A 26490-nucleotide genomic window follows, 5' to 3' on the forward strand; every position below is an offset into this window, starting at 1 on the left:
GCAAGTGAAACAAGGGCAAAAATGAACTATGGGGACTTCATCAAGATAAAAGGCTTTTGCACAGTGAAAGAAACAGTCAACAATACCAAAAGATAACCGACAGAATGGGAGGAGATATTTGCAAATGAGATATCAGATAAAGGGCTAGTATCCAAAATCTATAAAGAACTTCTTAATCTCAACACCCAAAGAACAAATGATCCTATCAAGAAATGGGCAGAAGACATGAACAGATATTTTTCCAAAGAAGACATCCAAATGGCCAACAGACACATGCAAAAGTGCTCAGCATCACGTGGCATCAGGGAAATCCAAAGCAAAACTTCAATGAGATATCACGTCACACCAGTCAGAATGGCTAAAATTAACAAGTCAGGAAATGACAGATGTTGGCAGGGTTGCGGAGAAAGGGGAACCCTCCTACACTGTTGGTGGGAATGCAAGCTGGTGCAGCCACTCTGGAAAACAGTATGGAGGTTCCTCAAAAAGTTGAAAATTGAGCTACCATACGATCCAGCAATTGCACTACTGGTTATTTACCCCAAAGATACAAATGTAGGGATCCGAAGGGGTACATGCACCCCGATGTTTATAGCAGCAATGTTCACAATAGCCAGACTGTGGAAAGAGCCAAGATGTCCATCGACAGATGAATGGATAAAGAAGACATGGTATATATATATACAATGGAAAATTATGCAGCGATCAAAAGGAATGAAATCTTGCCATTTGCAATGACATGGATGGAACTGGAGGGTATTATGCTGAGCGAAATAAGTCAATCAGAGAAAGACATGTATCATATGACCTCACTGATACGAGGAATTCTTAATCTCAGGAAACAAACTGAGGCTTGCTGGAGAGGTGGGGGGTGGGAGGGATGGGGTGGCTGGGTGATAGACACTGGTGGGAGGGTATGTGCTATGGCGAGAGCTGTGAATTGTGTAAGACTGTTGAATCACAGACCTGTACCTCTGAAACAAATAATATATATGTTAAAAAAAAAAAAAAAAAGAAGAAGATAGCAGGAGGGATGAATGAAGTGGGGGAAATCGGAGAGGGAGACGAACCATGAGAGACTATGGACTCTGAAAAACAAACTGAGGGTTCTAGAGGGGAGGGGGGTGGGGGGATGGGTTAGCCTGGTGATGGGTATTAAGGAGGGCATGTTCTGCATGGAGCACTGGGTGTTATATGCAATCAATGAATCATGGAACACTACATCAAAAACTAATGATGTAGTGTATGGTGATTAACATAACATAATAAAAAAAAGACACAGTAGGAACATGTTATGAAATTATACTGAAGGGGAGAAAATGGCATTTTAGGAATTGTTGCCGAATTTCTGATTTTTATTTTTTTCCTAAGAGCAGTGGGAAGCCACTAAAGTGTTTTAAGCGAGGTTTAGCAGAAGATGGAATGATGATGTTTTTAATTCAAAAAGATCACTCTGGTTACAATATGGAGGGTGAATTGGAAGGAGGCCCAAGGATTCTGGGAGGTTAATTAGGGGGTAGCTCAGGGTAGATGATGGTAGATTGAAATATGAGTTGCAACAGGAGATTACATGTACCTTCTTATCAAAATCAACTCCCATAGTTGATTGGTTTTAAAACCAATGAATCTCAGATTTTGACATCATCACCTCTTGTAGAAATGAAAAGAAAAAAGCGCCGATGCCCAGCTACCACCCAAGACTCCCATCTTGACTCAGGCCCTCCTGGGAAGATGCTCGGTTGGTCCTGCTGTGGTCTGAGAAGGTTCACAGAAGATGCTGGACTGCACCAAAGGTTAAGGCCCTTGGGATTGGATTGTTGAATATTAGGTTTTCTCATCATTTAATCCACCTGAAGATGAGGACAACTCAGTACAAGCTGATGCTATTCTCATTCCATTTTGGTATGGGGGTGAACCTTTTCCAGGAGGTTTTAGGATTAGTGTGAAAGGTGCATCAATAAAGGCCAGGAATGAAAGAACTAAACTCGTCTTTAAGTGACTGAAGCACAACTATAAACAAAAGTTCTAAAGTGTATGTAGTCAAGATTCATTAACCTCTGCAGGAAAGCGAGTGGCTGGATAATACATGAGTAGTTTGTATAAAGTCCTAGGTGCTGAGATGTGTCCTTACTGGCTGTATCCTCGCTACCTAACACAGTGCCTGCAGGTCACTCTTTTCCTTTCAATACGTTTTTGAATACTGTGCATCTGCTTGCTCATGGAAGTGCTTTCTTATATATTATCTCAGTTGGCTGTTAGGACTCCAGGGAGATAGCAAGGGCAGATGTGCTTTGATTTGCTCCCCCAGGAGAACTGGGACACAGAGAGGTTAAGTAAGATGCCTGGAGTCCCATCCCTCGTGAGACTGAAGGAAGGGTTTAAGATGATCTGTGGTTTAACTTTATCCATGCAGCTCAGTCCTTGGTGAAGCTTCTTTAATTGAAAGTTACTTGTAATGCCTTTTAGAGTTACAGAAAGGTGAAAACAAAGGCAAGGTGTCGGTTTCTTTTCTTGTTAGGCTCCATCCCTGGCTTTGACTCTTTCCCCCTCTGACAACAGCTTTGCTTAGAAGTGGAAAGATGGATTAGCATGAATGCCATACTGCATTCTGACATCTTCCCGCTGGTGAAACGGTATTGTGTGCAAGCCATAAAGAAGATAGAGAATATGGGGAACAACAGGTATTCATAACTCAGTAGTCAGGAAAATGCACCGTATAATTGAGAGTTACTTCCATTTAATAAATCACAAGTCACCATTCCTGAAATGGCTCCTAGGCTGGCAAATATCTAGGCTACCGTATAACATTTTTTAGACCTATGCCCTTTCGTCACCTGCTCTGATACAGATACAGAACTGAGAATATTATCAAAAGATGTGCCCAAGAAAAGCACAAAAGCCACATGAAATCCATATGGGGATTCTCCAAGGGCATTACTGACTTCGGTAATAGAAAAACAAATATATCAAATGGCCACTAAGGAGCCAAGATTAACCTGAGCAATGGAAGGTGTGTGAACCTATCAGAGTTCCTGCAACATGGCTTGAGAGAAAAATGGGAAAACAAATGCTATAGTAACTCAATACTGACAGCCTCATCCAAAAATGAGACTCCAAGACACTCCTGAAGGCATTATAGACTCACTGCAGATAGAAACTGGGCTCATATGTCAGAGCCTGGCCCCTGCAAAGCTCAGGCTTGCCTCAGGCTTCCCTGGAATTCAGTGTTGAAAGTGATCTTAAAGTTCATGTAGCAAAAACTATGTTGTAGAGAACTGACTTTAGTATAACCCATTTTTTGTCAAAAACAAAAACACAGCAGAGAACAGGGTATGTACTGCATATGTGTGTGTGTCTGTATGAGCATAAAGGTGCTGGCAAATATAACGCAGTCTGTTAACACTGATTCCCCCCGGAGGGGTGGGGGCAGAGAGAGACCAGCATTTAGGATTAAAAGAGGGAGGGAGTAAATGAAGGGAAGTAGAGAGTTCACCAAATTTAAATGGGGGGGGGGGTGGAGTATGGTATAACACAAGCAACAAGGCAAAACACAACATTCTATTTCTACCATTACTGTAAATCAATATTTAAATACTGATTAAGTATATGAGATATAACCAGAAGGTAACACAAGTTGATAACAGATTGATGATGGAATACAACCAACTTTGGTCTTAGATTTCTGTTCTTTTTAATGCTCTTTTGACCACACAGTAAGATTTTTTTAAAAAAATGATTAAGCAGCATTGAATGACAGAAACAAAAATTAGAAATTTCAGCCCTTTCTTTTTAAGGCTAAGAATATTTAGTAGAGTGGGGAGCACGAAATAACAGTAACCTACCTGTGCTTTGCATACCCTATTCCAGGTAGGTTTAGTTAGACTCAGGTTAGTGGAGTCTCGACAAGAAAAAGGAAAGGAGAGGACTATGGTACAATGAGCTTTCAAAGAAGAGATTTTTGTCAGCTGGTAGAAGTAAGTTCATGGGGGAGAAGTGCTATCCACCTTGGGCTTATTCAATAAGAGTGAACTATGACACATGACTTCTAATATAAAGTATGCAAGATTGTTCTAGAACATATCCTTGTGGTCACTAGGAGAAAAGAGAACATTTCTTGAGAGTTTATTGTGGCAGAAATAATAACTGTTCTCTATATAGTATCTCATTTAATCTTCGACCCTAAAAGACTGCTAAAATTTGCCAAAGACTAGTTTGAACCAAGCTCTCCTTAACTCCAAGTTGAGCACTTCTACTATTTTATTGTGCTCATTCCCGGTGGGTGCTCTTGAAGAACGTATTCACTCGTACGTGAAACCAGAAAGCTTTTGTAAGCTTCAGTAACTAAAACCTTTTAGAGAAATGCCAACATAGATCAAATTCTTCATTAAGTAGCGATGTAAGAGGAGCCCGGTGTAATATGCCAGGCTCTATAAAATACTATGGGAGCTGCAAAGCCTGTTCGGGGAGATCCTGCCAATGTGAATATTCAACCAAGAGTGAAAGGACTCTAAGCAAGAATCAACTGCTATAACTGTCGAGCCTGTCCTTTTATAATGGTAAACTGAGTCCTTCCAGCACAGACAATACCAGTCTATGACAAGAGGTAGTTGCAAATGCCCTATCTCCTGTTCCTAAGCAAGTCTTGGTTCTCTCTGGTATCCTTTTTAAGAGGTGCTACCATTGCTGAAAGCTGAGGTTGCCTCACTAGATCAGCTGGGCAAGTATTTCCTGAATATTTGGTTCAATTCATGCTTTATGGTTTTCTCTTCAGCTTCAAAACTGAGGTCTGGACACAATCCCAAGATATGAAGATACTGGCATAACTGCAAATTACAGAGTCAGCTTCTCCCCTTGTCTATCCAGAGATGGTTATCCAGAGTACAGGTGCTTCTCTGAAGATGCCGACCCCCGCACCTCTTGCAGGAAAAGGCAGCAGTGGACTTGGATACTCTGACCTGGAGGAAGAACATTCACACCAGTGAGGAGGGCAGTGCGTGCACGGGGTTTTAGATTTCACCAGAGAACTCAGGTCTGACAAGGTCAGTGATGCCAGAAGACCAGATTACGGATCCACCAAACCATTTGCCTGGATACATATTTCACCCTCTTTAGGATGAAATGCAGATGGCTCAGTCCTTCCCTGAGAACTCTGAGCCTTGGGACTTATCTCACTAAATATCCAAATACTTCTGGATCTAACCCTCAGACCAAGAATCTCCAACTGGAACATCACTAAATGGTTTAATCCTTCACTTGCAAATGAGCCACAGCACCATGTGTTTGAATGAACAGCAAATTTCCACATTCCCTTTTTATGTCTTCTGTACTAGGTGTCTGGCTTAGAATGGAACAGAATACCATAAGGCTGGAGGAACATTTGGCTTGTGTAAGCAAATAAATAACTGTAAGCAGAGGTCTCTTTACTCCATCTAGACACTGTGGTAGAAAGAGGTCAGAACCTTGACCCATTATGTTTTGAAAATACTTTTTAGGTAATAAAGGACATTACTGCACTGTTAACCACTACATGGTGGTTTTAGGAATTAGCTCCGCAGGCTTTGGTAGGAAAACTATGGTGCCACCAAATAATAAAAATCATAAAGATGTTTTTATTCAAAAACTTTGAAAATCACTCTAAAAGTAAAACATTCAGGTATGTAATAAGAACAGAATTATGCTTTTTTAAAAAAGTGGTAAGATGGCTTTAGGAATAAACCTATGCAATGGGTTTTTCCTAGTAGTAAAATATGTAATAGAAATATGTTAGCTCAATTAGAAGAAAGAAGAAAAAAAATAGAAAGCCATGAAAAATTTATAAAGAGAATGTAGGAAACACATAAAATGAGGAAAAGAAAATTCAAATTGCTCATAATCCTATTACCCAGAGAGATCAACATTAGATTGGTAAATGCCATACTAGCCGATGAGAAGCACATGAACACATACATACACACACACAAAACACTGGAATCATTACACTGTTTTATGTTATGCTTTCAAAATTTCTAAATAGCTTTCAAAACTTTTATATCTAGCATTATATATTATTGCTAGGCTTAACCAAGTCATAAGATTTTATCTATGAAATGGATATATGATTTCTTGCCCTGGATGTTACTTTGTCACTTTTCCAAATCATTAGCTTCTTGAGAGATCTAAGTGATGTTACAGAGCTCTACAGAGACACTGTATGTGCAGGGGCCCTACAGAAGTCAGGCAGTAACCTGGGAGTTACATGCCCTTTGAAATGCAATTTATATTTCAACCTCAATTTCTTTTCTTATAAAGATAGGCAGAATGATCATGATCCTAATCATCAAATCTAGTGTAGGGGACCAGCTATTTTTAAATTCTATCATTCTTGCTATGGGCATTATTGAAGATCCACTCATATTCCAGCATCCCTTCAGGTGCTAAAGTAATCTCAGCTCTCAGGTGAAGAAGTAGAGCTTATTCAAGTGCTGTTGGTCATAGGGTGGAGACTTTCCATTGCACATCAATGGTGGGTCACACTAAGGAACGAGCTGATAAGGCTGCGAGTCATGGAATAGGCAAAGCGCAAAGCCAGAAACCTGAGGAAGTTAGACACTTGGGCAAAACTTGTATGGTTGGGCGAAGTTCTCACATTCAGGGGTGGTGGCCACCCATGGGGAAGAAATGGGGCGCCACTGTTGCAGGGCCTAAAGCAGACAGGCTGAGAGACTGAAAATCTATCTGAAGACTATTTCCTACATGAAAACTATGACCCCAGTTGTTGGGATGTGCACTGAACTGAAACTCTCAGTAATGAGCCAGGTATCACTCTTTGCTTATCAAGGCAGAATGAAGTTCTTTGCAGACACTGATTCCCTGAAATTCTAAAGAAGAGCAACGCCCCAACCTTTGTGGACCAGAACCGAGGAAGGAAAACTGGAGCCTTAGGAAGAGGTGCTAACTAAGCCAAGCTGAACTTCAGATGCTAGGCCTCTGGCTAAAGACAACCTATATTGCCCGCCTCATTTCCCTCTTTTCCTTTGTAACTTGAAGCCTCAAGGTATAAGAAATGAAGTGGCTCAGTTACCTTGCTCGAGTCAAAGAGAATAAAGCCGAATGGAGTAAGGAATAATACATGAGAAAGCCTTTTAAGTCTCCACGGCTCATTGAAATCAGCTCCTGTTTGTGTGGAAGGAGAAAACAGCCCAGGCTTCTGAGTCAGATCTGAGCTGGCTTAGAAAAGATACCTGCCCAGACTTACCAGTGCCTGCGAACTCTTTGTGCCATTACTAAAAGCCCCAATTTTTCCCCAGATGAAAAAGTAGGTCAAATTCTTTTATGAATTCAACAAATGAGGGTCTCACAGCAAATTTTATCAAGAGTCATCTTCTCTGCCATCCGATGGCTGGCAGCATCCTGCAATATTTATGAAGTGTTATTACACTGTGGTTACTTTTATGCTGCCCATAAGTCTTTCAATGTATGTGAAATTACAGATCATTGAAATCCATTTAATGAGGACACAGCCTTCACGTTTTGGAGTTAAATCTCACAGAAGAAGTTATAATCATGAATTTTCCTTATTAAGTTCCAGTCTTTGTATGTAAATTGAAGTATTAAGACAATGAGATACAGATCAAAGTTTTAATTTTAGTCCCTTGCCTCAGATTTAATTTAAAAGTCTTAAATTATGCAGCGAATTGCATCTCTTTATTCTTACAGCTGTTTAAAACAGATTTAATTATCTTCAGTAACATGCAGACACTACTTCTGCCTAGCAGTCCTCTCAAATGAATGCCTTCCAAATCAGTTTTGTTGAGTTCTTAAGACTGATTAGGCCCTTTGCCATCCATCCTGTGCCTTCAGGTCCTCACATTGGATTTCTCCATGAAGCCTAGTTATTGCACTGAAAGTCTATAGGCTCATTAGGTGCTCATTAGTGGTCCAGAGAACATTCATCTTCAGCAAGTCTCAGAGATGCCACCCCTCACTGGATACGTGGCTCTCAGTGCAAACAAAATACTTTCGATCGGCTTCCTAAAATTCAGGTGTACTAGGAAAATGTTTGGCTAAGTAGATATGCCTTTACGGACACTTTCTCTCCCCTCTTGGTTGGTTTCTGGATCAACTGTCCTTTGTTTCCTCAAGGAAACAGTGATGCATAAATGCAGAGGGTGTGCATGTGTGTGTACATGTGTTCTTGGATCAGCCACAACAAGGGAGTCTGGGATGGAAGAAATACGGTCTCCTTTACCTTGTTGCTTCTGATGAAGGTTCCTTCATTACAGTACATTGGGAGAGAACCCTGAAAACAGCAGGGATGCAGTTCTTGACAGTGGGGCTTTTCATAAGCTTCTACAGACTTATGTGGTCCTGAGTAACAGGTGTGAGCCAAGCTTTGGGATTTTGAAGGAGTTATTTCTGTCTCTTAGAATTAGAGGGTGGCCTCACATGCTATTTGTAGGAAAGGATTCCATTTCTTGCCTATGTCAAATCGGCAAAATTTTGACTCAGTTACATACTATTGTGCATGGAGTTACAAGCTAGCATCAGTGTATCTAGCCTTTGATTATCTTCCGGCAATAAGAAGTTCTCTTCTTTGCTCTGATTTTAGCAAGGTTTTCATTGATATCCTTATGTTAGAATTAGGACACGCATTAGTATAGAATAAAGGAAGGAATTTAGATTTCAGATGAAGACTTTAACATGTTTTGGATGTTATTCAAATTTTAAGAGTCTTTTCCTTTTAAGTTCGGGCTTTATCTCTACACTCCTTGGGGAAGCCTATCCAAATCCACACACATTTATTGAGTTCCTATCAATGTGTTAGGCACAGTGAGAAGAGATGCTAGGGCTGGGACCAGGCATGGCATGATTTGTATCTTAATGATATTTACAATGTAATGGGGGCAGCCAAAAATACTGTTACAATATAATGCAGTAAATTAAATTTTATTTTTGTTTTGAATGAATATAAAATATTTACAATTTTCTATTTCATGCAGTTAGATTTTTTATTTAAAACTTGATACAGCAGAGGCCCTAGTTAACCTAAAACATGTGTTTCCACAAAATGAATATGTCTTGAATGAAAAGTACATGATATAAAATTGGAACTTAGTAAGATATGTGTTGAAGAAGAAACAAACACATATGTCTAACTACTTCATGGGACAGTTGATTCCTCAGGTCACTCACACTTCAGCTGGAATGCACAGGAGATGGTCCCTACATAGAACATACCTGGAGACAAAGAAAGGGGTGCTGCCTCATTCCCTAACCCAACCCAACCCAACCTCACAGAGAGAGGACAAGTCTATGGGAGACAGCAGAACTATGAATAAGCCATGAGACACAGAGGCATAATCCTTGGTGCCCAAATGACAAAATATTATACCAACCTGGAGAATCTTATGCCTACTTCTGCACTAATCACACTGTAGTGTAGTGATCAGAATGTAGTGGGGACCTCTTGGTCCCTTTGGCACCTTGAGGACTTGTTGCTCAAGGAGCATCAGAAGCTTGGCATTAATGTCCCTACTGTTATGAAAAATTGGCACTAGGTATGGTGGCAAGAGCCAAATATTATATTCTAAGTAAATTTGGGAGCATCAGATTCAAATGAGAAGTAGACTCAAAGATTTTGGGGGGGATAATACAGATCCCATGTATTGCCAATGGCATATGTCAGAGGTATTTGTTTGTTTTGGTTTTGGATTTGATAGCTTAAATCATACCCAAGACTCTGGAGAAGTTTGGCATACATGGATGACAAAGTCCTAGAGTTCTGCACTCTTATCCTATGTTTTCCGATATTCTTCAAAATAGATAAAACAATACCAGATACAGGGAAGCCATTCAATAAAAATATAATTTTACAAAGAGAAGGAAACCCAGAGAAGATTCGGAATCTGTCTTTGCTGAAATGGTTTTTAATGAACTGATCACAAGTCATGAATATTCTCAGAAAATCCAGGAGGAAAATCATGTTTTATATATTGATCAGTGTCTAGGAATATAGCAGTAGCTATAGGCCAGACTGGTTAGGGCATAGATAATTTTACCTATTCTTTCTACTCTTTGGTCTTTGTTACTACCTGCCCCCCACTGAAGTGTTACTAGGGAGCCTTAGGGAAATTCTTTCCCAGGAAATGGTTCTTTCCACCAGAGAGAAGTAATAAAAAGACAGGATACTGCAGAGCCTGGATTTGACTCCTGACTTGATACTTAAGTAGCTGTGTGACCTTAGGTAAGTGACTTTGCCTTTCTGTGCTTTGGCTGGGCCATCTGTAAAATGCAATGAGGACAATAACACCTACTCTCATAGGCTTGGGATCTAAATGAGACAATCCAAAAAAGCATTCACAAACCGGACTACAGTTAATGCTCAGTGTTAGATACCCGAATTGTTATCACTGTGTCAAATTTCAAGGCTCCCAGCTTCTCAGAGCTACTCTGCTTTCATTTATTTTGCATTGCTCATCACATGCATCACCCATGCCTATGTATATAATCCAAAGAGTAATAGAGAAACAGGTTGTTTCTGTACGGAGAGCTTGTGAATCATCAGCACAGGATCCCACAGTTGAATGTGAGGTCCCCAGGGCCTCTTGATGTGGGGACAGTCTTTTCGGCTTGTACCCCGCACTATGAGACAAGAGCATCGAGGGGCCAGGTCTGACAGCTGAAGGTAGCAGATTTCCTCCCTGCTGTTGTAGCTTTGCCCACTCACGTGGAATGAACTAACTTGTTATTTTTTTCACTTCTTGGGCCCAGAAGGCATGAATTTACACATCTTAGAACCAGATTCCCCCATCTGTTCTCACATCATTCAGCCAAATCTGAGATGCCTGATGATCTTGTTTACATTGAAAGCAAAGTTGGTTGGAGGAGAGCCTGGCCTATGTCCTGGGGGATGAACAAAGGTCAGAGCCAACCAGGCCTGAGTTCTTGTTTCAGATCTTGCTCTATTATGTTCTTAGAAATGGAACAAAAATCTGAATTCTGAAGCCTGCTGCAGCACAAACATCTGCTGCTTCAGAAGATCATGTTCTTGTAAGTTATCATAACCAGGTTCCTTATATCCCTGGGAAAGGGGACTTCACATTCACTATGCAGGGTGATACAGGGTATAGGATTGGCTCAGAAAATAAATCTTTCCCTAAATGTCCCCAAAGTGTTCTTTCTTTTTTCTTTTTTGCCCTAAAGACCTAAATACAAAATGTACAAATCAATGCTATTTGAATTCCCCAAATGACTTTTAAGTAAGCTTTTTGTTGAACATAATAAAGAAAAATATGTAACTCAGATATACAGCTTGATTTTTTTACAAAATGAATGCATCCATTAATCAACAAAAATTTAAAAGTTTCCAGTATCCCCTTATCCTCCCTGCCACTTCCCCTCCAAAGGTAACTATTACTCTCACTTCTATCACCATAAACTAGTTTTGCCTACTTTTGAAGTTTAATTAAATAGAATCATACAATACGTATTTTTTTCAGTCTGATTTCTTTAGCATAATAGTAGATACAAGATTCATCCAAGTTTTTGTAGGTAGCAATAGTTTGTTCTTTTTCATTGTTCTATGGCATTCCATTTTATAAGTATACTGTAACTTATTTCTCATTTGTATAGTTGATAAATGTTTCCAGTTTTGACCTCTTATGAGTAAGTCTGCTATGTACATTATTCTATGTACATTCTGGTGCATATTTGTATGCATTCTGATGACTGAATACCTAGGAATAGAAATTCTGGGTCATAGGTTGTGCGTATATTCACAGAAGAATAAAATGATTAGTAGTTAATGTCAAACAGATCTCCAATATGGTGATAACAATCTATACTCCAAACACCATTGTATGAATGACTAGTTGCTCCAACAACAACACTTGATATTACTTGTACTTTAAAATATATATCTTCTGATGGGTAGACAGTAATATTTTATTTTATTTTTTTAAAGATTTATTATTTGAGAGAGCGAGAGCACAAGCTGGGGGAGAGGCAGAGGGAGAAGGAGAAGCAGGCTCCCTGCTGAGCAGGGAGCCCGATGCGGGGCTCAATCCCAGGACCCTGGGATCATGACCTGAGCTGAAGGCAGAGGCTTAACTGACTGAGCCATCCTGGTGCCTCAGTAATATCTTATTTTAGTGTTAAGTTGCATTCCTTTGATAAGCAGTGATGCTGAGAATTTTTTCATACGCTTATTGGCTATATGATTACCCTCTTTGTAAAGTCCAGTTAAGTCATTTGTGCATTTTCTAATAGCATGGCCAGAATTTTTCTTACTGATTTGTAGAATTCATTTATATTTTTCTGGGTATGAGTGCTTTACTAAAATTATGTATTGCAAATAACTTCTTACCCTCCAGGGCTTTTTAAATTTTCTGTTTATTTTCTAAATATGCAGCCATCAAAAGGAATGAAATCTTGCCATTTGCAATGACGTGGATGGAACTGGAGGGTATTATGCTGAGCGAAATAAGTCAATCAGAGAAAGACATGTATCATATGACCTCACTGATATGAGGAATTCTTAATCTCAGGAAACAAACTGAGGGTTGCTGGAGTGGGGGGTGGGAGGGATGTGGTGGCTGGGTGACAGACATTGGGGAGGGTATATGCTATGGTGAGCACTGTGAATTGTGCAAGACTGTTGAATCACAGATCTGTACCTCTGAAACAAATAATGCAATATATGTTAAGAAAAAAAAAAAGAAGAAGATAGCAGGAGGGGAAGAATGAAAGGGGGAAATCGGAGGGGGAGACGAACCATGAGAGATGATGGACTCTGAAAAACAAACTGAGGGTTCTAGAGGGGAGGGGGGTGGGAGGATGGGTTAGCCTGGTGATGGGTATTAAAGAGGGCACGTTCTGCATGGAGCACTGGGTGTTATGCAGAAACAATGAATCATGGAACACTACATCAAAAACTAATGATGTAATGTATGGTGATTAATATAACAATAAAAAAAGATTATCTTTGCTATTCTTGAGCCCTTGCTTTTTCATATGATTTATGATCATGTCAATTTTAACCCATAAATATATGCTGGAGATTTTACTGAAATTGCCTTGAATATAAGATCAATATGGGGAAAATTGGCATCTTTCCGTAATATTGCATCTTCCAATCCACAATCATGGTATATCTCTCCATACATTTATGTTTTTTAAAATTTTTTCCAAATGTGTTGTAGTTTTCTGGGTAGAGACATTGAAAATAAGGTGTTAGGTTTTCCTGTAGGTATACACTGTTTTTATGCTATTATAAACATATCATATATAATTATATATAATGTATAATATATATGTGTATATACACACACACATACACACACACACACACACACACACACATATATATATATATATATGTATGTATGATCTTCTATTGGTTCAGAGAATTTTTATCTAGGCTAACTCTGAATCTAGAGAAATTAAAATGTATTTTAGGGGCACCTGGGTGACTCAGTTGGTTAAGTGTCCAACTCTTGATTTTGGTTCAGGTCATGATCTCAGGGTCATGAGATCAAGCCCTATGTTGGGCTCTGCACTGGGAGTGGAGCTTGCTTTAAGATTCTCTATCCCTCTCCTTCTGCCCCTCCCTCCTCTACCCCACCTCCTGTTCCCATGCTCTCTCTCTCTCTAAAAAAAAAAAAAAGTGTTTTAAATTATCAATTAACACAGGTTCAAAAATAAAAACCAATGGAACAAAATAAAGTATCTAGAAGTAGATCCACACAGATATGTTCAATTGATTTATGACAAAGACTCATAGCAAGTCAGTGTGAAAAGACTTGTCCTTCACTGGTGTTGGGTCAACTGAATATGCAAATGGAAAAACATACCTAAACCTTGGTTTTATTCAAGATAGATTATAGACTTAAATGTGAAAGCTAAAGAAAAAAAACTGTGGTGCGATTTCTTCACAGTCTTGGGTTAGACACAGACTTCCTACACAAGCCACAAAAATCACTATTCACTTTATGTAATTAATGATAATATTTGGGTTTATATATACCATTTCAGTATCTGTTCTATTAGTCTCAGCTGTAAGTAGGATCCTTTTTCTCTCTTTCCTGCCTTTTTTTGTATTAATGAGGCACATTTAATATTATTCCAGTTCCCTGCCAATAGCTTGATAGTTAAATATTCTCTATTCTTTTTGCTGTTTCTCTAGATATTAAAGCACATATTCTGGGCATGCTGGTACTTCTATCTTTTCACAGACATTTCATGGAACTTAAAACACTTTTACTCCATTTAATACATACTGAATTATTGTTGTCATGTATTTTAATTCTATATGTATTTAAACCCACAGTGGATTATCATTATTGGTCTGCAAAGTTATTATTAATTTCAATTTACCCACATATATGCCCTCTTTCTTGCTCTTCATTCTTTCCACTATTGTGCTTTCATCTGGGTTCATTCTCTTTATGCCTGAAGAGTTACCTTTAGTGTTTCTTTTTATAGAAATCATCTTATATGACTCATCTTGGTTTCTGTTTGAAAAATGTCTCTATTTTACCTCTACATTTGTGTTTTTCCCCAGCACTTCAAAGATGTCATTCCAGTTTCTTATGCACTGCTTTTAAATTTTTTTTTGTTTTTTGATTTCAATAGTTTGAATATGATACCTAAGTACATATTTTTCCTTGTATATGTCCTGCTTGGGGTTTGTGGATTCTTTCCAATCAACATTGATACACTGATACCTCCTGTCAGTTTGGGAAAATTCTTAGACATTATCCCTTCAAAATGGATTCTGTCTCCTTATCTTCCTTCTCCCCTCTAAGCCTCCAATTACATATGTTGGCCCTTTCCCTGTTTTCCACGTATCTCTTCTTACTCTTTTCTCTACTATCCTTTCTCTCTTATGTTTCAAATGTTATACTTCCAACTGTCCTTTCTTCCAGTTAACTGATTCTCTATCCATCTGGGTTCAGTTGGCTGTCAACCCACCTAACTTCTTCATACCAGTTATTTGAAAAAAGATTTATTTTTTATTTGAGAGAGATGGGAGGGGAGGGGCAGAGGGAGAGAGAATCCTCAAGCAGACTCCCTGCTGAGTGTGGAGCTGACTTGGGGCTCCATCCCACCACCCAGGAGATCATGACCTGAGCCAAAACCAAGACTCCAAGGCTCAACTGACAGAACCATTCAGGTGCCCCTTAATATCAGTTATTATATCTTTAATTTCTACAACTTCCATTTGTTACTGCCTCCTACTGATGACTGATGGAGGGTTGCATTTTCCATCTTGACCTATATTCATGAACATATTAATCATATCTCAGACAACTGTTCTTTTTTCTGATGCTTTCTTCCTCCTCCTGGTCCTGTTTCTTGATATATATGTAATATTTTAAATTAAAAACCCAATATTTTATATGAAAAAAATATAGGTAAGGCTTCTGATTTATGTTATTTTCCTCTAAAGAGGATTCATTTTAGCTTCTGGCAGATTTAGAATGGGGGAAAATCACTCTAACCCCTTCAGAGACTGAAATAATTCCAGATTGGGTTTCAGCATTTAGAGAACCTGATCTAGTTCTGGGGTGTCCTGACTCCTAGGATGGAGCTTTCTAAGAGTCTCAAGAATCTAGTGTTGTATTATTCACCAGGGCTCCCCTTCTTAATAGTCCCTGAGCTCTAATTTTTATTTCCTCAAAATGTAATACTTTCTAAAAACTATACCTGACTTTTGCTTGTATCACCTAAGATATCGCCACACAGCTCAGAGAGAAAAAATGCACAGCATACGGTGCTACTTCTCTATGCTTCCTTTTTCTCTGGGATCTGACCTGAAGTCAATTTTTACCTTCGCAGCCTTGTGAGCCTACTGCCAGTTGTTTAGCGAAGACTTTCTGTCTGGCCTTCTAACTGGGAATCTGAAACCTGACCTCTTCTACAGTGTGATGTATGAATTGGCAAAGTCCCTGAGGGCAAATACAGAATGAATTGTTGGACTGCTACAATGAATTTCCCGTCTCTGAGGAAAAGGGTTCCGTTTGCCCAAATCTTCATGACAATGCTCTCATGCTCTTCTTCCTCCTTATGTCTCTCTTTGTCTCTCTCAGAATCTCACTCCTGCTCTAAATATATACATATATATTTGATTTTCCGCGAGCTAATATGTCATAGCCTCAGGCAGAAGCCTAAAGATTTTATTTCTGTGAAATGTGAGCAACTCCAATTGGCCTAAATTGGTCTGTATCTTTCTACTTCCAGCTGAAGAATTTTGGGGAACCTTGTATTTAGGAGACTGGGTATGGCTGAAAGGCACTTATTAAGGAGATAACAGAAAGGAGTATTAGGTTAGAGGGATGGTTCTCTAAGCGGTCCTTGAGGCATCAGCATCATCTGAGCCAGAATTTCAAACTCATTATTTCACAGTTGTCTTTCCTACAGGGATTAAAATACCAATAATGCTGATCAATCCTGACAAAGTAATCCTAAATGCTTCATCTTTTCCCTTTCAAGTCACACTCAGAGCCTCTAAAGGCTACTCTATTCCCCTTGACTTTGCTCTTGTTTTGTTCTGTTTATTCTTCGAGCACAATGCATAACCTATAGTCTTATTATAAATGCATATTCGTGGGCCCCCCCAACCTACTGAATCAGAATCTTTGGAGATGGGGCCTGGAAAACTGTTTTAACATGTGCACCAGCTAATTTTTATTCATGTTAAAGACTGAAAACCACTGAGCTATCAGAAGAAGCTGGAAGTCGGGCGCCTGGGTGGCTCAGTTGGTTAAGCGACTGCCTTCGGCTCAGGTCATGATCCTGGAGTCCCGGGATCGAGTCCCGCATCGGGCTCCCTGCTCGGCGGGGAGCCTGCTTCTCCCTCTGACCCTCCTCCCTCTCATGCTCTCTCTTATTCTCTCTCTCGCAAATAAATAAAATCTTAAAAAAAAAAAAAAGAAGAAGCTGGAAGTCAATGATGGAGGTCTTAATCCTGGTATCATTATTAACTTTTTAAATCCTTTTGTGCTCTCAAGGCCTAGCACGGTGCTGCCCATATTTTAATACTCAGAAGACCTGGCCGAAGGCAGGACTGTCTGGCTTGATAATTGAGATCATTTAATGAAATTGTTCATCCTTCAGAGAACATCTTCATTTATAAGATGATAAAAATGCTTGTGCATATTTAAAAATACATGGTATAAATTATCTTATCCACTATCTAAATATTCAGAAATCTCAGATAACCATAATTTGTCAGTCACTGATGCTCATAATGATATCACTGAGATGCTACAAAATTAAAAACGTTCAATCACCAAAGAAAGTATACTCAATTATATTTAGATTAGCCTTAGTGTTTTAGGTATGACCAGCATGCTGCCTTTGGAAAAGAAAAGCCAAGACGTCAGGTTGAAAGAGGAAGACAGCATCAGTATCTGTTAGGCTGAACATGTGTGGGCGCTAAATTATTTTTGGAATACCATTAATGTATTCTGAGAAAGCTTTGGGCTGGAAATGCCAATGAGGCACAGTTAAATCCAAAAAGAACTTCCAAGAAATGATATATTAAGCAAGAGTAAAGAACAGCTTGCAGTGAAATGGGAATAGTTGAGGAAGGGGAAATAAGAGCAACAACAACAAACCAAGGAGCCAAAAGTAGAAAAAAATTAAAAATGTCAACAACATTTAACCAACTGAGCCACCCAGGCGCCCAAATGTCAACAACATTTAAAATGAAAAAAAAAAAAAAAATTAAAACAAAAACACACGTACACCAAATCTGATTTCCTAGGAAAAATCACTGACCCCAGAAGATAAAGTGGCTGGGGATCTGGTCCTACCTCTTCCAGCTGCACCATGAGGGTAACATTGTGCCCTTGCTCTGCTGTCAACTTTCCATCTGCAGTGACGATGCGCAGCCCTCGGGGGGCCTTCCCGGGACACTTCTGCGGTTTGGCGGTATACTGTTCTCTCACTCCGTCCGTGCAGTTATTGGAAACGACTTTCCTATACCTACATGGAGAAAAGCTCAAGTGGTAATCCAGCTCATTACAATTCGGATCACTCCCCATTTTTTAAGCTGGACCTATCACCGTGTAGCCCAGAGGGCTATGAAGAACTACACTTCACAGCACTATGAGGACTAGAGCTAATTCATACAAAGCACCCAACGGAAAGACAAATCATCATAGTAACATACTGTACCTACTGTTAGCACTTTAAGGGAATTCTTTTATTCAGTCACTCAATGAATCATTTCACTTCAGAGCTGTGGGAAATGCACAGCAGTAGAAGGCATGGTCCTGGCCCTCACCATGTTTATAATCTTGAAGTGATATATGTGGATAATCCAGGAGACACTTTAAAGACTAGATAACTGAGGGTTAGAATGAGTACTATAGATTGCAAGGGAATTTGTGATTCAGACAAAGATTGTTATGGATTATGTAATTTAACATTAGCCGCACAGAGGACGCTATGGTAAGAGTTTTATACAGAATGTTGGCTAAATTTAATAGTTTTTATTCACTATTTTATGAGGGACTATATTGGCTAACTATTGAAAACTCCTATTAAGGAGACCAGTCTGCATATTGAGTAAATCTTCCCTCCTCTTTTGCTTATTTCTTCTTATTTTAGCTTTAATAGGAAAAAAAAAAAAGATCATTCTACAAATTTGTCCTATGCAATTTATCAGATTCATAATAAATTAGAATCTGTGGTTTTAGGACAACTCATCTTTAAGACTTTAAGCTTCAATGTTATCTGTTCATCATCCTTTTGAGTGGGGTCCACAGTAACCACTCTGAATACTCATATATCAGACTCCCCAAGCCTGCTTACCTAGAGTGGTAAAGCTCAAAGTGGAAGCAAAGTCTAAGATCTTTCCACTCTTCTAGACCAGAAGTTGAGAAACTTTTAATATAAAGGGCTAGACAGGAAATGGTCTAGCTTTGCCAGCTATACGGTCTTTGTCACTACTCAATTCTTTGTAGCATAGAAGTAGACATAGATAATGCACAAAAGAATGGAGACAGCTGGGTTTCAGTAAAACTTTATTTACAGATATTGGCAGTGTGCCACATATGACCTGCAAACTATACTTTTCCAACCCCTTCAAATCTGGCCAATATCCTTTCCTCTGTCCCTGAGTCTTGGGCTCAACCACCTAAGAGCATGGTTGAGAAAGACAAATTAAATACTGTCTGGGAAAGTACTCTGAATGCTATGGATCACTACAAGGTCAATTGTTAATATTTAATTCACCTCATAGGGTAATTGTATAAATTAAATGGATTAATGTACACAGAGTATTTAAAACAACCCTGACGATTAGCAAGTGCTTATGAAGTGTTGCCAGTTATTTTTGTTTAATATTATTTCTCCTACCTGTTCATAACCTTCACGGCCTCCAAATGTCCTTAGGATAAGTCATAAATCCCATAACCTTGTCCATGAAGCCCTCCACAAGCTAACTGCACTACATCTCTGAATTCTTTCTCACCAGAAAGCTCATCTGCCCTAGTCAAACCTCTCTTTCAAGCCTCTTGAAAGTACTTATTTTCTTTTGCTCTTCCTGCTTCTGTATCTCCCTACATGCTCTATCAGCTGCCTAAAACTTCCACTTTGAGTTAGAGCTTCTCTCTTCTGTCTCTTCCTGTGATAGTAAAATAGTAATTGAAATAGTAAGAAGTTCATATGTAGAGAGTACTTCCTACATTTGCCATTGTGCTAAGTTCTTAACATGACTTTTGTCATTTATCTTCAAAATATCCCAAACAGTTCTGCTTAAGGAAGGTATTATTATTATTCTCAACATACAGATGAAGAAATTAAGATTCAGAGAAGTTAACCAGTTTTCTCAAGATCACCCAGTCAGGACCCCAGACAATTTGTCTCTAGAATATCCTCTTTACCACCACTCTACTGCCTCTTTAAATGGAATGAGATTGTCTCTCCTCTAAACTCTTAAAGGATCCTTAGGATTTATTGATAGGAACCCATTTCTGCCTCGTATGATTGTCTTCCTGCGTGTGACTATGAACTTTAAGTTCCTTGAGGGCATCCTTGTCCCTGCGGACATGCAAAGCTGATAATCAGGGGGTCCACAGTGGGATGACTGTGCCATTTTAAGTGTTCAAATATCTGCACAGCAGGTGGTTATTACTACTGCCCCCAAACCTTTCAAGCACCTCCCCCATGAACCAGCTGTGACTAATCCTTATGTTTGGAGTCCCTGCTTCTCTTCACAATCCAGCAACTAAGGAGTTAGCACCCAGCCCTTCAGGCAGTCTGGAACTCTCTGCTCTTGCACTAGGATCCCTACTCATTCCGCTGGTCATTATCAAGCCTGAGCATGTTTAACATCATTCCATCTACTATTTAAGTAAATCCATTGGAGGTGCTTATGAGTGCATGCTGATTAACAGAGAAAATAATAGCAGGTGGGAGAGAGAAGAAAAAAAAAAAAAAAAAGGTGCCAGCACTGGAGAATGCTGACATTCTGGTACTAGCGATGGTAGCAAGAAAATGACCAGCAATGTCACATAGTAATTACGGCACCCCAGCGAGTTTGGGCATCAGAAACTCCCTGTGTGTTTCAGGGGCAAGGCGCCATGCAAACTAAAGGTAGCTTATGATTTTTAATCACTCAGCATCCAAGCCCACCTGTGACTCTGTCTTGGCGAGCGGCTCTGGAGGCATGGGCTCACCATCACCACCAGCATCATCAGCTAGAGAACATTCCTTTTGTCTGTCGCTCTTCTGACCAATCATTGCCTCGGGCTTTCCTGAATCCTGCAGCAACAGTTCTGCTTAAATCCTAAGCACGAATCCATCCCCCCCCCGCCGGGATTCTGCCACAGAGAAGACTGTTGGTAATTTTTTTAAAACACTCATTAAAAAGCATTCTGAAACCATTTTATTTCCTGGATGAAAATGGCATCACATTAGCCCTGCCAGACCTGTCCCTGAAATTTAGAAGAAAATTGTGTGCAGAAATACAGAGTTCATTTACTCAAGTAAGCACACACCTGCTTTTTCCATTACAGAATGGTTCTATTTTCATCCCAGCAGCTGTCCCTGGGTCTGAGTTACATAAATGAATAATGCATTTAATATGTTATTAAATGGGGCTGCTACCTCCATAATAACAAGGCAACTTATGATTATGTTGGACATAAGCTCTGAATATTACTGGGATGCATTTAGTTGGTAAAGCATTCTTCAGTTCACCAAGAAGAAAAGTGCTTTGTAATGGCAAGGGAGTCTTTGTACAATTACTGAAAAGGAAACATTCTGCAAATGTGCCTTTGATATTAGCGACCACTCATCAGTAGATAGTGTCTTATTACTTCAACAGCCCCAACTTCAACCATTCTCTTCCTTCCCATCCGGAAACCCCTTTGTCACCTTTTCCTTTTTACCCCCACCTTGTTTGATTTTTCTTCTGCGCTTCCTGCCAGATCTTAACACAGATCAAGGCCATAGTTTTTCTTTGTGAGTGTAAAACTGGAAAAAAGCCATGAAGGACTTCATAGTCTGTGATTTTGTTATTTAATAGTTTTTTTGGTTTCTCTTGTGATTTGGGGGTGGTGGTGGAATATGGATGTTTATGACTATCCACTGTATGTTAAGGTGACAGTATAGTCTAGCTCAGTAGATCGCAACCCTGTCTGTCCTTTAGATTCACTTGCCAGAACTTTTAAAACAAATGGATGTCAAGATCCTGCTCCCAGGGGTCTTGATTTAATTGAGAATTAATTATGTTATGATTTTATTGAGTGTGTTTTTGTTTTTGTTCTAAGTTCCCGTGGTGATTCTTGTGTGCATCCAGAATTAAAGACCACTGCCCTGGTGGTTAAAACTAGCGTTGTAGAACCAAACTGCCTGAGTTTAAATTCAGGTACTTACTGTTTGAATCTGGGCAGTTACCAAACCTTTCTCTAATGCTTGGGTTCTCTGCCTATCAAATAGGGACAGTTATAGAATCCTTTCAACAACATTCTTGGGAGGATTAAATGAGATACTGCATTGAAAAGGGCTTAGCCTGAAATCTGGCACATTGTTAGAAACTTAATAAATACTAAAATATCAGTAATTAGTTAAAAAGTTAGTATTTAAAGCATTAAACATCAACTTGCCATTATACAGCAAGTTCCCAGAAAATAGAAGTGGCACTCTTATTGCCAAGATAATCTTAAGATCAAATCGGACCATGTCAATTCTTTCTTAGATGCATTCACAACTTCCCATGGGATTATTCAAAGAGCATCAGGTTGAAGTTTTAAATACAGTCCGCAACCTCTCCTCAGTGCATTTCTCCAGTTTCAGCTCTTTCCCAACATGCTTCCTGAGCCCAGGCCATACTCAAACCTGCATGCCTTCTTTTTTCCTGTGCTGTTCATTCTTTCTGGGATGTTCTTTCCTCCTGTCAAGCTTTTATTCATTCTTTAAAAATCAGATTAGAATACATGTTTCTCTGTGAAGTTGTCTCTTGCCGTTTTAGAGTAGTTATCACACGTCATGTCCAAGCTAGAGCTGGAACTGTAGGTCTTCTTGAAGCAAAGCAGGTCTTACTGTCACTGAGCTATGGTGTCCCTCGTTTGTGCTCACAATGTGAAGAATTTAAATGTTTTATTTTCTTGGATCGTACAACGTGCCTTTGCTTTCAAGGGAAAAGTGCTGTGTTACAACCCTCAACAAAACAAATAATGGAGCAAGGCTTAGGGATAGAGAAGGGGACTAGCTGTGGCTACAGAGTATGACTAAGACTTAAATTAAATCTTCCTAGACCCAATGTGCCCATGTTTCAAAAGCAGCAACAACACCAACAAAAACCCTGTGTAGTAGCCTTAACACCTTAACACCTGTAACAGCCTTAACATTCAGAAAGAATGTGATTCCATGGCTGACTGAGCAGGTTCTAAGAGTTTCTCTCTTCAAAGGAACAGTTCTCAGGACTTATCCTTTAAAGTGAGTAAGCAACCTTGTGATTAGGAGACCAGGAAGAGACTAGGTGAAGGGAAAAATCTTTCCTTGTATTAAGCAGGGTGGAAGCACAAGTCTTTTATTTTGACTAGTAAATGGAATGTGACTTTATTTTGAATGCCAACTTGATGAAACGGGACATATGGCCACAATAAACTAAATGACTTAAAATCAAGAATCATGAGAATGACTCATGGAATCCACAATCTGAGTCAACGAGTTGTACAACTAATTTATATAAAGAAATTTTCCTTCTTTTTGAGCACCCGCAGTCCTAGGAATCCTAATACTGAGTCATTCAAAACTGGTCATGGACATGTCAGAGTCTGAAGGGATAGCAGAGATCATCCAATACAACCCCTCCATTTTTCACGTAAGTAAAAGCAGACAGACTTTAGATTTTGCCAAGGTAACATGGGAGGTGATTAGCGGCTCTGGGCCTCTGGACTGAGTTTGGTGTTTCTTGCCAATGTGCCATACCACCTGGATGAGAATAGCCAACACCACTGTCATGGGCAACAACAGCTACATGAGGATCTAGGTCTCCACAGAGCGACATTCACCTTCTTCTTCAATCCCTGACCCCAATGTCATCCCATGAAAATATGGAAAACCATATCTAAGCAAGGTGCTCTAAAGAGTCAACTTCATAGCCACAAACATTTCTTGAGTCTCTGCTGTGACACTGCATGGCTCTTTGCTGGAGAACCTCCACACGGGCCCCTGCTGTGTTGAATCTGTAAATTATGCAAGTGGTTTCCTTTCTATGGACTGTAAACACATGCACCACTTTTCAGACCGATTATTCTCCACGATGCACACTGACAAATCTTGCTGAGCAGATCAGACTGAATATCAAAATCGCCTCCAGGCACAGGAGTGGGGTCATCTGGGAAGACCACAGACAACCCTCAAAGCCCCTGGAAATAGCAACTCTAGGGCAATGAATGGCAGGTTAGCTGGGGTCTAATGTTCTCGTGGCTGATACAGAAAGGAGTATGTTTCTAGAAAGCATTTTTATTTTTTTTTTATTTTTTATTTTTATTTTAAAGATTTTATTTATTTATTTGACAGAGACAGAGATAGTGAGAGCAGGAACACAAGCAGCGGGAGTGGGAGAGGGAGAAGCAGGCTTCCCCTCGAGGAGGGAGCCCGATGTGGGACTCGATCCCAGGACCCTGGGATCACGACCTGAGCCGAAGGCAGACGCTTAACAACTGAGCTACCCAGGCGCCCTAGAAAGCATTTTTAAAACATTCCAAATGTATGTTGATAGTATGGAGATTACTATTTTGCTAGAATTTAGGTATATATTTTTTTTTTCCTAGACCCACTAAATGTTCTTACATAGATACTGAATTAATGTTAAAAATTCATGCTAAAATTATGGGGCGCCTGGGTGGCTCAGTCGTTAAGCGTCTGCCTTCGGCTCAGGTCATGATCCCAGGGTCCTGGGATCGAGTCCCACATCGGGCTCCCTGCTCGGCGGGAAGCCTGCTTCTCCCTCTCCCACTCCCCCTGCTTGTGTTCCCTCTCTCGCTGTGTCTCTCTGTCAAATAAATAAATAAAATCTTTAAAAAAATAAAAAAATAAAAATAAAAAAATATTCATGCTAAAATTAATGCTAAAAATCTTTTTTAAGCCTCCTGAGTAAATATCTTCATAGTATATTAAGAAACTAACCCTGAGGAACAATAAGAGCTGTCATTGTACATTCTTTTAGGAGGGATTAATGGCTTCTCAAAAGAAACCCCATAGACAGAAATTTCTATACACATACTTCTTTTCTAACACATCTAGAAATATCTCTAGCTTAATAGCAAGAAGAAATCTGTCCCCTGAGAAGATTTTCTTGGTTTCTTACAATAAACCAGCCCAATGCCCACTTTATTTTATATTTACAGAATCTTTTACGGTTGGCATGAAACAAGCAATGTCCTAGTTAATTTAGCAACTTAAATTTGCAGCATGTTCCCTGGATCCAAAACTGTATAAACAAGATTTAACCATCTATAAGTACAACTAGAGATCATGCTTTTTGTGTGTGCAAACAGAGATATTTATAGACACAGATGGAGAAACAAAGAGAAACAAATTTAGGGTAATTTCAGCACTAAAATGCAAGAAAATACACGAATGAATACTGATTTCATTCTATTTGGACAAAAGGAACTTTTTCACTCATCAGGTAAATGTGTTCTCTGCCTTGAGTGGTGGAGAGGGACACACATGTTTTGATGCCTAATAGTTTTTAATCATGTGACTTTACGAGTGTATGCAGGGGATCATTTGTTTTACAGATGAAAAAAGGAACAGACAAACAGGGGCTTAGATTAAATATGTCCTAGATCTCAGTGCTGCAGTGATTATTAAGGGTCAAATAAATGTCAGGACTATAGATACACAATAAAGCAATGTCTCCCCTCTTCTTTACTTCACTCTAAAGGAGCCCTTAGATGATGACTATTGGTGATGGTATCTGAATTTTGCAAAGTGACTACTATCTGCTATGTACTGGGCTACATGCTTTATATACAGTGCCACGTTTAAGTCAAAACAGGTATCAAGAGCAGATAGCAAAATTTTATAGGTAAGAGGTGAAGGCTCAAAGAAAGGAAGCCACTTGCTAAGATAACAGTAAATGGCAGAAGTCATTTAAAACCCTTACTTGTTTCATTCTAAAGTACCTCTCTTTTTCACCAGACAAAACAACCCCATTATATTTCCTTTCCTGCCCGTAACAGGCTGTGGCCTCGGTATCAGCCTCCTGGCTTTCCATGGACCGGTGTGGGGAAGGTGTGAGGGCCAAGGGTGAAAAGAGGCAGGGAGCTTACACTGGAGAACATGGAAGAACTTTGCTCACATGTGGTTCCATGGTGTGAACCTGAGAAATCAGACGCCACTGGACCAAGGACTGAGGACTAAGGACAGGTAGCGCCAGCCTCCTGGAAGAACATTTTGCACTCATTTCAGCTCTTATTCCAACTCTCTTTCCTAAGACCTAGCCAAGAACTAAAACAAGTTGCGTGACTGTTCACGTCTATACAGAAATGCTGATAACATTTTTGGCGTCTCCCAAAAATATTATTTCTATTAAGCATAATAACAACCGATGCTAGATTTTTTCCATTCTGGTGAAGTAAGCAAACCTGTGGACACTGTTATATATACCAGGGTAATAAGGTGACTGTGAAGGCAACCATAACCATTTATAAAGTGAGGTATTACAAAAAATAAAAGGAAAAGGAAGGTTCACCTGCATGCTTTGAACTAAACTCTCAGAAGGTGCTGCTGGGAGATTTGCTTGTTAAACTTCACTGACAAGGGGCAGTCGTTCAATAGGCCCTTTCAAAAGTTCAAGTTCCGATGCATGTCTGCACCATGGGCTCTGCTGGAAGGGGTGTGGTGAAGCAAGGGGGGCACCTGGGGAGTACAACAGACGGATGCTCTCATTCGCAGGCTGACCTTGCCCTTGTGATTCCTCTGTACTTCATCCCGGCCTGATGCCAATATAGGATCAGTACTAATAGAGCATGGGATGCCCAC

General features: G+C 39.6%; 1 protein-coding gene across 1 annotated transcript in view; it reads right to left on the reverse strand.

Moving 5' to 3' along the window:
• Window positions 1-26490, reverse strand: part of SORCS1 (sortilin related VPS10 domain containing receptor 1) — a 321747-nt gene that overhangs the window by 57227 nt on the left and 238030 nt on the right. Inside the window, exon 18 of the mRNA XM_035028687.1 lies at window positions 17796-17967. Coding sequence (XP_034884578.1) covers window positions 17796-17967 — 172 coding nt within the window. The remainder of the gene's footprint in view (window positions 1-17795; window positions 17968-26490) is intronic.

This window comes from Mirounga leonina, unplaced genomic scaffold (genome assembly GCF_011800145.1).
Source record: "Mirounga leonina isolate KUSES-001 unplaced genomic scaffold, KU_Mleo_1.0 Mir_114, whole genome shotgun sequence".
In the NCBI taxonomy this organism is placed as follows: domain Eukaryota; kingdom Metazoa; phylum Chordata; class Mammalia; order Carnivora; family Phocidae; genus Mirounga; species Mirounga leonina.